Below are 14519 nucleotides of genomic sequence, written 5' to 3'. Positions count from 1 at the left end.
ACTTTTCTTGAGGAGGCTCTGAACGATTCCGAAATTCTGGTATATGGTAGGTGCTTCCTTTGAAAGGTGCAAGATACCCGGTACGGTTTGGATAACCCGAATCCACAAGATAATATTTTCCTAAAAAAATCAAGTCAGTAACATACATGATAATACAACCGATTGACATAATACAGGAAACCATTATTACCTTTAGGAGGCACAGGAAATGAAGGAAAATTTGCCAATGCATAATTGAGGATGCGCGAGTCATGTGCAGAATCCGGCCAACCGGTAACCGCAAATGTAAATCTCATGTCAAAATCACAAATAGCTACCACATTCTGAGAAGTATACCCACGGCGGTTTGTGTGGTTAACCATTTCGTCCAATGGCACTATCACTTTCACTTTCACATGTGAACCATCTATTGCTCCAATTGCTTCTTTGAAGTATGGCCAAAAACGGTTCTCTCTCACCCTTTCATGGACCGTAGAAAAAGTAGGATCTCTTGGCGTAATATTGTCCTTAGCTAACTTGCGCAAACACTTCAACACTTCATGAAACTTGATGTGAATCGTCCAAAGTGACCGTGTGAATCGATTTTCAGCTTGTGAAAATGATTGCGGTCCTCCGACGATCCACAAAAACATAGCTAATGACTCAATAGATGAAACATTCTTGTTTGAGGTCAATCCATAGTTAGAAACTAGCAAGTCATGAAGTTCATTGAAAACCTCAGGGCTCATCCGAAACATCCTGTAAAAATACCTGGGCGTTGACATACACCTGATGACCCATTGAATGCCAGTTTTTCTGGTGTTTCTCTGTATGCACTTTTCTGCAAATACTTTTCAGCATACGAGTTCCCCATCCCTCCAACCATGGTAGCATGCTGTGCTAGCTCAGCAAGCAACAATAATCCCTTTTTACCTTCAGATAAAGCTTCCAAGTGGCCATCCATCTAGAGAACACAATAATTGATAGGTGAATAATTAAAATTTTACATGCCCAACAAAGCACACCGATCACAAATCCGGAACAAGGATACATATAATGGTTCAAAACAGGGATACAAATTCTAGTGCAACACAAAACAAGGATAAAAAAATAATGGTTCAATACAAACACAAGGATAAAAAATAATGGTTCAAAACAAACACAAGGATACAAATCTAAAACAAATGACCCTAAATCAATTACGCTTCAGCATCTCCTTCTCATGCTCTCTCTCAATCAAATCGAATATTCCTTTATTTGTTTTTAGAGAGCAAAAGAACTCCCTAAAGTCCTAATCCTGGATTAGAGAGGAGGCTGTGTGTATGAGAGCAGTTCCTTCTTCCACCCCACATTCTGTCACCATATTCACAGTTTGTGCAATGGATGGGACGAGGTTGGTTGGAGGAGCGGATGATGCTTTAATACTTGTGGAGATTTTCTCTGCTGCAGTTTCTATCTTCAAACAAGTGTTCTTATACATGCGAAAAAATGGGCTCTTTTCATCTTTGTCTTCAACAGCAGTGGAGGCCCCCTTGCATTTCTTCTTTCCTTGATTCCCCGTCTTCCCAGCATTCTCTGCACGTTTTGGTACCTCCTCGACATCCTCATCACTTGCCTCGTCGGAGGATATATCTCCAGGACAGGTTGCTGATGACCCACTAACATGTGCCTTGCCAAAAATTATATGCATATCTTCAAGAAACTTTGGCCCTTGCTTCCGAAACTTCACATGCCCGCATTTGATTCCTCTATCAGGATTGTTACATCTCTGAAAGTTAAAAAAATTACAAATTAGCAAAGCAGGGCAAACACAAACAATTGAAAAAAAATATATTTACAATGATAGTTTAGTTCTTAAATCTAGGTGTTCCTACCACCATTCATCTGAGCAGTCAACAGTTCTTTTTTCAGCATCCCATTCAAGCCCAGTTGCACAGTTCTTGAACTCCATGAACACTGTGTATTCCTTTTTGAAAACATCTAGCTTGTTCTTCAGTTGTTTTTTGGTGCGTTTATCACCGGATTTATCTGCAAACTTGGAAATAACATTCTTCCAACCAGTACTCGCAAAAATTCCCATCGGCCTATTGCCGGCTTCTATTTCCTCTTTCCATGCATCAAACAAGTTCCTCACAAAAGAATCACTCCAATCTGCCTTGTCACTCATACTTGAACCAAATAAATTTTTTTTAATCAATTTACAACAACAACTAATCGTATTCTTGACACAAGAAGAAAGGGAGGAGGAACAGAGGGAGGAGGAACATACCCTACAGATGTGTAGCCGGATGGGGACGAATCCGTGGAGGAGCAGGGCGAACTGAAGCGCCCTTCAGCGTCCACCGGGAAGGCGTCCAGCAGGGTCGCACAGCGGGGACGAGGCTGGGGCGGGCGGCGTCCAGCGGCAGTCTTCCCGCCGGGAGGAAACGAGGAAAGGCCGGGGCGGGCGGCGTCCAGCGCGGTTGCAGACAGGTTGGAAGGTGACTGCTGGGGCGGCAACCGGTGGGGCGGTGGACAGTGGGGCGGCGAGCGGTGGGGCGGCGGATCGACAAACCCTAGCCGCAGTCGCGGTCCACCAGGTGCGTGCAGAGGGTCGCGTCGCGACGGGAGGGAGGGAGTCGAGCGGAACAGAAGAAGCGAATCGTTATTTCCCTATCATAACCAGCGGAATAGAAGAAGCGAATCGTTATTTCCCTATCATAACCAGTGGCATGGTGGGTAATTTTGGTCCTCAAAAGCCAATGAAAGTAGGGGGTAAGGTCCTTTTGGAATTGTACTATGGTAAAAACTGCTTTTAGGTAAAAGCTCTGGTGGCTTTTGGGCTCTGTGATTGGCTTTTGGCTTTTGGAAAAGCAAAAGCAAGTTGGAAAGCCCAACCAAAGGGACCCTTAGATTTACATATCACTGTCTCTCAACACATTTTAATTATATATAAGTCACTGTCTGGACCATTGGATGTCCATCCAAGAGTCCAAACACTACTATTAGTATTCTATTGTATAGAACAAATTTAGCGGTTCAACTTATCGTGTTAGTCTGTAATGTTGTTGTGCCCGTGTAGCTTCCCGGTTTCGCATGTATTGTTGCTGTGGCGGTTAATGGTTTTCGGGTGAGGATGTAGTCAGGTTGTACCCGTTAGACCTGACTTTTGGGCTGTATTGAAGTGTTTTGGCCCCTCTGTTAAATTATTGTGGGCTGGCTGCTCAACGTTGAGCCCAAAACAAACCAATAGCCCAGATCAACATAAAGCATATCAAGCCTTCAGCACTGAATTTAAACTTATATAATGACTTTATAGATAAACAAAAAGAAATTATGGTATTGCAAGACACTATAAAATTAGCATTAAAGGGCTGTAGTAAAAAATGGTGTAAAAAATATCATTAAAAAGCCCAATAGACATGACATGACTGTGGCCTTGTTTGGATCATGCTAGTTACTAGCACACACGTTTCCGTAAAAAAAATTTCACAGCATGGAGTACTAAATGAAGCTTATTTATAAAAAAATTTCAGGGATGGGTATAACTTTTCGCGACGAATCTAATAATAGTAATTAATCAATGATTGGCTACACTGATACTACAGTAACTATTCTCTAATCACGTGGTCAAAGGCCTCATAAGATTCCTCTCGTGAAGTAGCACAGAATTGTAAAGTCAGCTTTGCAAACTGCCTTGTTTAATACTTGTAATTAATGGTCAAAATTCTCCAGTACAACTAGTTCTGAGGAACCAAACAGGGCCTGCATATTGCATGCAGGCCTCCTATATTATAGTATACACATGCCCAACATAACCTTTTACAGAAGCTCGGGGTACATATTTATAGCCTGGACTAAACTTGCCTGACAAACAAAATATAAACTAAAAGGAAATACTAAGATATATGAGCTCTATTTGGAGAAATAGCCAAGAGTTATTTTGAGAGCTATTTTTTAGCACATGCAAATAGCCCTCCAATAAAATAACCCTTAGCTATTTGGATCCTGAGCTATTTTGCCTTTAATAAGGTTTCCTAATCATTGGGATCCTCCTGCATCTGGATTCAGCGAATTGTGCCCCGCCATGGCCCTTGTTGTGGCTGTCGGGCCCCTGCCTGCATATCAAGGACTGTTGCGTCAGCGCCGCACCGTGGTCGTGCTCCTCCCTCAGCTCAAGCTGCTCGCCTGGAGGACGACCACGTTGGCTCGGCCGACCATGAGGACGCGGATGGTGGCCAGCGGCGCCAATGGGAGGCGGCGGGTCGAATCCCGCAGCTCCGCATCCCACTCTGCCGCCACTGTGAAAGGATCGACACTAGACCTAGAGAGGGGGAGGGGGTGAATAGGCCTGTTCAAAAATTTCCTGAAAAACTGGCAGTAAAAACGTCAGGCCCAGATGATCCGGCCCTAAGTCGGATCTTCCGGACTTTCCAGGTCCGGATGATCCTACGTAGGTTCGGATGATCCGGCAAGCGAAAGGAATCTTATACGAGATTTGAAATCTACTTAGCTTTTGACGATTCCCTTTGAATAGAAAGTTGACAAGTGAAGTAAACAAGCCTGCAAACAAGATCTACACAAGAGATATGCTACTAAAAAGTAGATCGGTTCAAAACGAGCTCAAGACCAATATGAATAACAAAATGAAGAACAAAAGTAAAGGAGACACAAGATTTATCCCGAAGTTCACTCCACGAAGGAGCTACGTCTCCGTTGAGGGGCTCACAAAGAGCAGGATTGCCCTATAACCCTTTATTTTAACTAGAAAATATGTCCAGAAAGTTTCAGGTCCGGATCATCCGGGGTAGTATCGGATCATCCAACCGTGGACAGAGAGGTTCGGCTGAACAGGCCGGATCATCCGGCCAGTGCTGAAAACTTCTGTGCAAAGTGATATGTGAGTGCAAGGAGTGTCTCTCATGCATGTAATTCATCTCAATAATGCACTTTAACGATCTAGATCAATCGAACGCATCCCCCTTGATAGTACGGTGGTACTATACTCAATTTCAAATCGAAAAATTAGAATTAAACTCCGATAGGATCCACCATGTGTAGAATTTGAATTGGGGGCCTTCCTTTCATCTTCTTCTTGATTATTTTCATTTATTCCTGCACACATCTTATTGAGAGCATCATATCCCAAATTGTGATTATCAAGAATCATCAAAATCAATTTAGGGGCCTAGATGCACTTTCACGCTGCTCCGTGCCGCCGCCGCAGATCCGCATCACAGCTCCGCCGTTGCTGATCCACGCCGAGCGCCGCTACCGCATGCCCTGCTCGGCGTCGCGGCAAAGGAAGGGAGGGGTGATGGAGGCGGCGGTGGGAGAGCAGGTGGAGAGGGATGGCGAGCTGCGGCACGGATGAGGAGGCAGCGACACTGGTTGGGAAGCGGCGGCGCAGGTGAAGAGGCAGAGCAGGAGGGGGGCTGCGGCGCCGGCGTTGGCGTGGCGGCGTTGGCGGTCGAGGCGTGCGAGTCCGCTCCGCGTGGGAGGGGATGGATCATGTGCGCCAGCCGCCAGGGGAGAGAGAGTATTAATTTTCCAGTGGGCCCCACTTAAAATAGCTCAAATAGCACTTTTTGGGTGGGATAATTTTTTGGGTGGGTTATTTACAAATAACCCACAAATAGCCCTCATGTTTGGCTCCACTAGGGCTATATGAGGCTATTTGAGAGAAATAACACATAGATCTAAACATGGCCATAGACTCTGTCTTTTCTTTTCGAAGAATCCTCAATTTCTTCATATCTCTTCCCAGCACGTGGACCCATGCCAGCCATCAAGCTTCACGTTTCGTTGCATGTTTACGTTAATCACCTTGCCATATTTTATTCTTTAATCTGCTTGCTTGATCAAGCCAACAAAGCTAATACACACGCAAAAGCTCCTAGCCCTAATTAAGTCTTGCACGAGTCGCTTCCCTGGACAAACTAATCTTGCTGTACGCTGGCACGTTGTATACGATCCATAATGCCGATGTATACCAACACTCGATAATCTTTTGCTTGCTCCGAATAATCTGGATTTCATCGACGACAACGGTTGATTATCTACTTTCATATTGACACAAATAGCTAATTGTTTTATAATTCAGATTACATTAGATTTACCAAAATTCGGTGTCAATAGGAATAGATCCACGGAGATGCGCAGCTACTGGGTGGGTCCTCCACACAAAAAGCGGACCCAATCAAGGGCCCCTTTGGGAGGGCTCCCGACGGACGGCTCCGGCTCCGTGCTACAGTGCCGCGGCACTGTGTGGTACTGTAGCACGGAGCTGGAACGCACCGGCTCTTTGCTACCGTCGACTGAGAAACCGGTGGAGCTGCTGAAGCCAGGTTTCACTGGCTCCTCCCGCTCCGCGCTATAGTGTGAACAGTGACGAACAGTGACGGAGCCGGAGTCGGAGGGAGCCCTCCCAAAGAGGCCCCAAATGTGAATCAGCCCTGTACGTCCACGGAACATCGACTTACACATATACAATATTTAAGTCATCTTAAAATGAGTAAACATTTATATATATAAACGTAAAATGGTAAAAACTTTATTAGGGACTGTACCGGAGGGTTTCTCCTAAAATAATTTAACTGGTGACAACAAAACTGATGATGAAATTAAAAAAATGACTTTAACTTACTAAAAAACTTACTTTACGATGCAGTACGACAATTTGCACAAAACACGTGAAATCAAAGTCATAATAAATTCTTCCAAACACACCTGAATTGTGAGAAACAGAAACCGCGGCGTATACAAAGTGTAATCCAACTACTAGTTGTACCAGTCTACCAGAGTAGGTCGCTTTCTCGTTACCATCCCGCTCTTTGACGGTAACTCAAAACAGAGTACACCGCTTGCACCATGGCACAAACTAGCCCCATCGCCGCAGCGAGCCCAACGGCGACCCACGGGTTGCGGAAGTGCGCCCGCCGCAGCCACGCCATCCACTGCCGTGGGCGGCACCGGGACCCATCCTCAAGCGCCTGGCAAATCGCCTTCAGGTAGTTGAGGTCCGGATCGTTCGCGCTGAACACGACGCCCTTGCAGAGGTCGGAGAACAGGGCGGCGACCTCGCCGTGGTTGCCCAGGCCGTGCGAAACGACCCCTCTCCTCGACAGGAGCTCCACGTCCCCCGCCGTGCAGGCCAGCTGCGACACGAACACGCAGTACGCCGTCACGTGGCTGCCGGCGACCTCCGGGTTCCGCTGCTCCAGGGCCATCAGGTTGCGGAGGAGCCGCCACGTTTCGGCGTCGATGTTCAGCTTGGGGACCTCAAGCGTGCCGCCGCCGCCGCCGCCGTCGAGCTTCACGTCCAGGATGCTGCGGACTCCGCCGCTGCCGATGGACCGGCTCTTGAACCTCACGCCGGCGAGGTGGTACTCCGTCGCCGTTTGCCACCGGCCGACGCGACGCCTGACGGTTACTTTGTCGCTGGTGCGCGACGAATGTATAGTGGGCTTCAAGTGCATGTGCAACAGGTGCAGAAGATTGCCCGGCTCTCCCATCTCGGCGACCGCCGGCGTGGCCGCCGAGTACTGCTGCGTCCACAAGAGTTTGCGGGCATAACCGGCCATGGCGTCCGCCGCGGAAACGGTGCTTTCCGAGAGGGTTAGCTGGTGGATCTTGTCGAGCACGAAGAACGGGATCTGGTTCTCAGCAAGGTAGAACACGTCGCGCACCACCGCGACGGCCTTGAGCATGTCCCCGCCGCCTGCCGCCGACATGGTGGCGCCCTTGGCCGCGGGCGCCCCCTTCGAATCCGTGCGGCGCCCGGCGTCGACGTCGCCGAACCGGACGAGAAGGTAGCAGCCGTCGAGCAGCAGCATGCGCACGAACTCATTGCTATCCATGCTGAAGCTGTGGGCATAGCAGCTCCTCGCTCTGCCTTCGAGGCGCGCGATCTCGTCGAGGTAATCCTCCAACGCCGTGGCGGCGCCGCTCGCCGCAGACAGGACGGCGTCGAGGCATCTTATCTTCTCGTCATCCTTGGCGAGGTCCGGGTTCCTGATGCGATGGTATGGGCCGATGGAGACGTGGTGCGGGTCGTACTCCGCCGCGTCCACGTTGCGGGTGAGGCTGCCGACCTCGGCGATGATGATTGGGCAGCCGCCGGTGGGTTGCGAGGCCGTGGACGAGGAGCCCGCGACAGCCAGCTCCTCCCGCAACTGCCGAGCCAGTGAATCAATGTCGACGCCATGGGCATCTCCAGCTTTCCCTGCAGATCAACCATCAGTCATTCAGTCAACACCCGATCGAACGAGATGAAGGCAAATGGAAATTGAGCTGAAACTGATTCAAGATTTTAGCACCTTGATGAACAACCATTTGTGCTATAATAGGTACGCAATTGCCTTGGACATGGCTACCCTGGAACTAACGAGCTGGCATCCTCTTTCTAGTTGAACAGAAATACAGATTCTTGTCTTGACAGAGGGCACTAGCTGACTTCCAGTCGAATTCGAACTCCAATACTCACATTGAATAGTGTATTAGCAAAAAGCTTCTAGCAAAGGTATTGCCGTATATTGACAAATGGAGCTTACCATTTCGAAAAGACAACATGCATGGGACCTCACATGTCACAGTCAATGAAGATGGATAATCTGTGCTCTTGTACCTTTTTATGGCGTGCGCGGCATGCCCAGCGTTCGTTTTCGAGCGTTGCGTAGCCCGGGACCCGATGCCAAAATTTCATTTTCAAATTTTAGGTGATCACAAGTACCACATGGAATATTTTTTCAAATTATCAATTTATTTCTCAATGCACTAAGCATATGTGGTATGCAAGAGATCATTTTCCTTTTCAAGGTTAGCACTGATCTTATTGTGCTCAACCAACTTAGCGTTCATATCATCGCGCATTTGTTTCAAAGCCAAAACTTCATTTTTCAATTGAATGCAAGTTGCGCAAATAAGACCGCGTGAACAAGCATCATTATTCACATCACGCAATATATCATGATTATCATAAGAAGTAAGGCAAGTATCATCATTGAGTACCAAAGAGGACATGCTAGAAGGCATAAACTTCATTTTACAAATTTCAGCCCGAGCATGCTCAAGTTGGTCTACACATGTGGTATGAGTCATTTTTAGTTCATTAATTTCATCAATCAAAGAATCACAAGAACCACATGGCAAAGAAGCATTTGACTTCAATAAAGCAATCTTATCTCCATCCTTATCAAGATTATCATTCAAAATAATGTAGAAATTGATCGGCATAGCGGCTTTAGATTTCAACAAGTCATTTTCAGATTGCAAACAATCAAGAGAAGAGTTAAAATCATTATTCTTTCTAAGCATGGCATCACAAGAATTGCAAAGAATTAAAGCACGTGATTTTCAATAAGCAGTTTCATATTTCAACCTAGCAATAGAGTATTTCATCTTCTCATTTTTTTCTACTCAAGGCATCACAAAGCTCTATATTTCTCATATTTCCTTATCACAATCCTTAGACCCATTGCACTCTTTTGGCCTGCGATTGTACTCACGCATCGTCAGCTCGCCATCCTCATAGCCATCAAGAGAATCCATCACAATATCCACTTCCCGTTCTAAAGCTCAGATCTCCAACCTACAGACAAAGACATACCACTAGAAGAGCTCGGTGTCATAGCTCAAAACATTGGTTAGGATTAGTCAAAATCAAGCTCAAATCGCCAAAATCGAATCGGCAAGCCAAAGCGCTTTCTCTGTTTATCGCACTGTTGATTACAAAGCCCATTAAAGTAGTGTAATCCTTAACCAAGCTCTATACCAATTGAAGGACCGGAACGAATCACCAAAGGAGGGGAATGAATGAGAGCCTTTTTAAAAAAATTCTTCTCAATGAGAACAAGATCTACGTCCGAAATTCAATTCAACATGCCTCTCATCTAACCGCCCAGGTGACACAAGTCAACTCATGACAAACTCACCCTAGGAATCATTAGGAAAAGCTCAACACAAAATGGAAGCAAGCGAAAAGCAATTTACTCGAGCAAGGTACATCACAAAGTGCAAAGCGAAAGCAATGATTTATCAAAGTGCCAAAAAAAACTTTTTCAAACCAGACTCGTAAAAGAGCTTACTTCAATGAGCATGCAACGATTCAATAATAATTAGCAAAGCTCAAAATCAAGTGGAAGCAAAGCTTATCTAAAGCCATTCAAAAGACTCGCCGAAAAGACTAGAACTAACCAACCTCGATTAATTAATAGGTATGCAAGCAATGATCAGAGAGATCAAAAGCTAATTAACAAAAGCCAACTAAGCATGGGAGAATTTAATAGCTATTAGCAAGATCATTAATATTAGTAACACAAAGATACTAGCTAATTTACAGACATGTAATCAATAAGAAAACACATGTGCATGAAGAAAATTAGTGAGGGGAGAGAAATTTGCTTACTGGGCTGCTTCCCTGTTTGACTCGTTGCCCACGTGGGCTTGCTCCCCCGCGTGGCCTGCGTGGCCTGCTTCCCCACTCCCCAGTAGGCAGCCTGTTCTGCCTAGCCCCGCTCGCACTAGGCCTTGTGCCTAGCAGAGGCCTTGGGGTGGGTGGCCTGCCTAGGCCGGCGCCTAGGCCGCTTGCTCCTACCCCGCCACTGACCTGTCCGGTCGTGGGCCCACAAATGGGCCGCTGCAGCCTAGCTGCAGTGCGCCGCCCAGCGTTTGGCAGCGAGCATAGCACCAATCTTATACTTCTTTTATTAAGTGTTTTCTTTTATCACCTTTCAGTATTTGAGATTCGTGCAATCAATTTTATCCATTCATCCCTTCCTTCAACTCTAATCCTACCCCAGCACCTCCTTCTTCCTCCCGTGCGCCGCCGCTGCCTCCGCCATCACCCTGCGGGCCGCGCGCCTTGTGCCGCCGGCACTCTGCCGTCACCGCAGTTCCACCCTGCGCCGCACGCCGCTCTCCCTTGCACCCATTAGAGCTACTGCCGCCGCCACAATGTGGTTCCGCTCTATGCAGGGTGCCGCTCGCCGTTGCGCCCATCGGAGCTGCTGCCAGCACCAAAAAAGAAGGTGAGAAATAAAATGGAGGTTGAACATTTTCAAAATATTGGTTCAACGTTGTTCAACACTTTCCAAAATGCTGATTCAATATTTTTGAGATGTTGGTTCAACATTTTTCAGTAAATGGATCATTAATTGGGTCTTGATGAGCTTATAGATGATCATCAACTAGATCATCAACATTTTCACGAGATATATAAGGATGGCAACGGGTCGGGTTCGGTTCGGGTGGAGTGTCTGGGCACCCAAAACCGAAACCCGAACTTAAAACCCGAACCCAACCCGAACTCCGTTTCGGGTACAAATTCATACGCAAAACCAAAACCAAAACCCACGGATACCCGAAACCCGAATCCGAAACCCGAATTTTTTTTACAAACCAGCAATAGCATTTCCAAGTTTCCAGCAGATAACAAACAGTCAAAAATGGACAGTAGAGTTGAGATTATTACAACATTCAAACATTCCAGCAACAAAAATGTCCAGCAACAAAAAATGACAATTACATTCAAACATTCTAGCAAGACGCCAAGACAATAGAGTTGAGATTATTACAAACTATTTAGATTATTACAAAGAAAGCAAAACCAGAGTACCAGAAAGGGAGCACTCCAAGTTCAATACAAGTTTAGTACAATACAAATCAACATCCATAGTCCAAACAAATAACTGTAGGCCTCTAAACAAATAACATTATTACATAGTTCATCATTTTCATTCATTCATCAATTATGGTGGAATCATCTTCATCCTGTGAAATAAAAATAGAGAGATTAGCTCATTACTTAAATGTTCATCACAAGTTGAATATGTAAGTAAATAACAGCAATACCATTTCTTCCTCTTTTTCATCAAGACAAGTCATCAAAGCACCAACGAAAGTAGACTGAGACCCTGCATTGATATATTCACAAATTAGTACTATAACTTATATATATGGAACGAGACCACATAATTATAGAAATTACACTTACCTAACATATCAGCATGAGACCATGCTTGCATACACATAAGTGCTTCAATCATTGATGGGGCAAGCCTACTATGATGTGGACCGGTTATTCTACCACTAGTGCTAAATACTGACTCGGATGCCACCGTTGTCACAGGAATGACAAGGACATCACGTGCAATTTTTCGTAACGTTGGGTATTTGAGCCCTGCATGTTGCCACGATTGAATTACATCCAACTCTTGTGTCCTAGGCAGGAGTGGCTCTTCCAAGTACAAATCTAACTCTGTTCGCACATAAATGGAGGTCACAGTTGGCAGCTTAGACATGTAATCATCAAAAGTGTCAATCTAATCCTCATCGTCCATCTGACTAGGAGCACTAGGTCTAGTTTCAGCACCATCTGTTGTGGCAACATCCTCCATAGAATCTTGGTAATCCAAAACCAGATTGTACAGCAAGTCTTTAACTTTGTGAACAGCTTCCATAGCAATACTTTCTAACCCATGGATTTTGAGGAAAAGAACATTCAATAGTTGCAATTTATACCTAGGATCTAGGACAGCAGCAACAACCATCAAACCATGCACATCTGACCAATACTTGTTGAACTTTTCTTTCATTTTAGTAGACATTTCTTCTACCATAGGTATATCACTGCTTTGCTACTTCCTAATTGCCAAAAAAATGTTGCATATTTTGGAGAAGAAAAGGTTGGCTGTGACATATCTAGTGCCTGACAGTAGCTTAGTTACATCATAGAACATCTTTAGCCTATCACAAAGCTCTCTAGCAAACTTCCAATCATCTTCAGATGGAACACATGGAGCACGAGAAGCAAGGCGCTCAAAAACATCTTGGTAAATTAGTGCAGTACTAAGCATAATATAAGTTGAGTTCCATCTAGTTCTATAATCAAGAGCAATTCTTTTTTCATATTTTCCTTTCATTTGTGCTGCCATTTTCTCAAATTTCTCATGTCTTTTAGGAGTGGCTGACCAATATGCAACACTATCACGCACCTTATCAATTTCCTTCTCCATGACACTCATTCCATCTTTCACAATCAGATTTAAAATATGTGCAGCACAACACATATGAATTAATTTGCCCTTCAACATACAAGAGGGGAGTGGTAACTTGCCTTCCGTAGTAGCCTTGTTCTTTGCAAGGTCGTCACCATCAGTGCCAATCAGATTCTTCATGAGGTTGTCATTGACACTACAATTGTCAAGAGTTATAGTGGACAGATTCCTCTCAATATGCCAATCTAGTAGAACTTCATGAAGAACATCAGTTATAACCTCTGCTGTATGTGGTGCTGGAACATAAATAAATCTACAACAAAAAATATCATAAGTGAATGTGGTGGACAGTTTGCATAACACAAAAACACAAATGCTGCAATTTATAGTTACCTAATAAGAAAACTCTTTAGCTTCCAATCGTCATCTAGAAAATGGACTGAACTGCCTTGTAACCTTTCCTTTGGTGGTTTGCTATCCACAAGTCCGTAGTAAAAGCAACACGAGAACTCAATTTCTTGATATAATTAACCATAGATTGCTTCTGCACTTGATACATATCCAAGATATCCTTCCTAATTGTGTTTCTAGACACTAACTTGAATGCTAGCTGCAATGCAGCACAGAACTTCCGAAATCCAATATGATACACCATGGAAAGTGGATAGTCATGGACAATAATCATTAAAGCAAGTTCTTTCCTAGCGACATCTTGATCAAACACATATTTCTCTAATGTGACCGTGCCATCTTTCGGATTTGCAGATAATTTAAGAGTTGATTGTGTTAAACCTTTTCTAGTGATTCTATCTTCACATACAAGAAGGTGATTCTTCAAGTGAGTTGTACCATTTCTTGTCTCCCCACCTAAATGTTTTTTACACCATTTGCATTTTGCTTTCCAATTCCCATTTACATTGATCAAATCATAGTCTTTCCATACTTCAGATCTTAGCTTCCTCTTTTTACCAGCAGGGGCATCTTAGCTTCGTCTATCTCTATCACATCAGTATTACCTTCAGTTGCCGGTGTTGCTGAATCGGATGGCGGTGTTGCTGAATTAGCTGCAGGGCGTGGACGAGTTTGAGGATGTGAACCCACAGATTGGGATGCAACAGCAGCTTGAGATCCACTTGAAGCACTAGGAGCTGACACAGCTCACTTCCTGTCAAATGCAAAAAGGAAAAAAACATACATGGGTTTGGGGGATGATGCATGAAATTCAAGATCCAGGAAAGGGCTATGCCGCCATACCTCCTAGCCTTCTTGATTCGCGGTCATGGAGTGAGGGCGGAGCGCAAACAGGACTGCAGGAGGGGCCGAGGTCGTGGCTCGCGAGTGGATCCGTGTGGCGCGGCCACCGTCCGTCGGGCAGGTGAGCCCCTGCGTGGGGGCGCCGCGTAGAGCAGCCGGCCGAGGACCCGCCGAGGCGCCGGCGCGCCGCGCCGAGCGTCGGCTGTGGAGCCGCCGAGGCGCTGTGCCGAGCTCGATGCGCCGATGCGGGTGTGCGCCCGTGCGGCGGCGGCTGGGTGGACTCCTGGCGGCTTGGTCTGACGAGGCGGAGGG

At 45.6% G+C, this 14519-nt stretch overlaps 2 protein-coding genes across 2 annotated transcripts; both read right to left on the bottom strand.

Moving 5' to 3' along the window:
• Positions 1 to 1270: 1270 nt before the first annotated feature.
• Positions 1271 to 2059, bottom strand: LOC120713360. The gene is made up of 2 exons (XM_039999343.1): positions 1877 to 2059; positions 1271 to 1747 (listed from the first exon to the last, which is right to left on the bottom strand). The coding sequence occupies exons 1-2, from the start codon at positions 2057 to 2059 to the stop codon at positions 1271 to 1273; spliced, it is 660 nt and encodes a 219-aa protein (XP_039855277.1).
• A 4514-nt stretch (positions 2060 to 6573) lies between these two features.
• LOC120712136 lies at positions 6574 to 8536 on the bottom strand. The gene is made up of 2 exons (XM_039997856.1): positions 8277 to 8536; positions 6574 to 8182 (listed from the first exon to the last, which is right to left on the bottom strand). Exons 1-2 carry the CDS (start codon positions 8290 to 8292, stop codon positions 6777 to 6779), a joined length of 1422 nt encoding a protein of 473 aa, XP_039853790.1. The 5' UTR covers positions 8293 to 8536; the 3' UTR covers positions 6574 to 6776.
• Between the last annotated feature and the right edge of the window lie 5983 nt (positions 8537 to 14519).

The sequence above is a fragment of the Panicum virgatum genome, chromosome 6K (genome assembly GCF_016808335.1).
Source record: "Panicum virgatum strain AP13 chromosome 6K, P.virgatum_v5, whole genome shotgun sequence".
Taxonomy (NCBI): domain Eukaryota; kingdom Viridiplantae; phylum Streptophyta; class Magnoliopsida; order Poales; family Poaceae; genus Panicum; species Panicum virgatum.
This window is presented reverse-complemented; position numbering and strand designations above follow the sequence as displayed.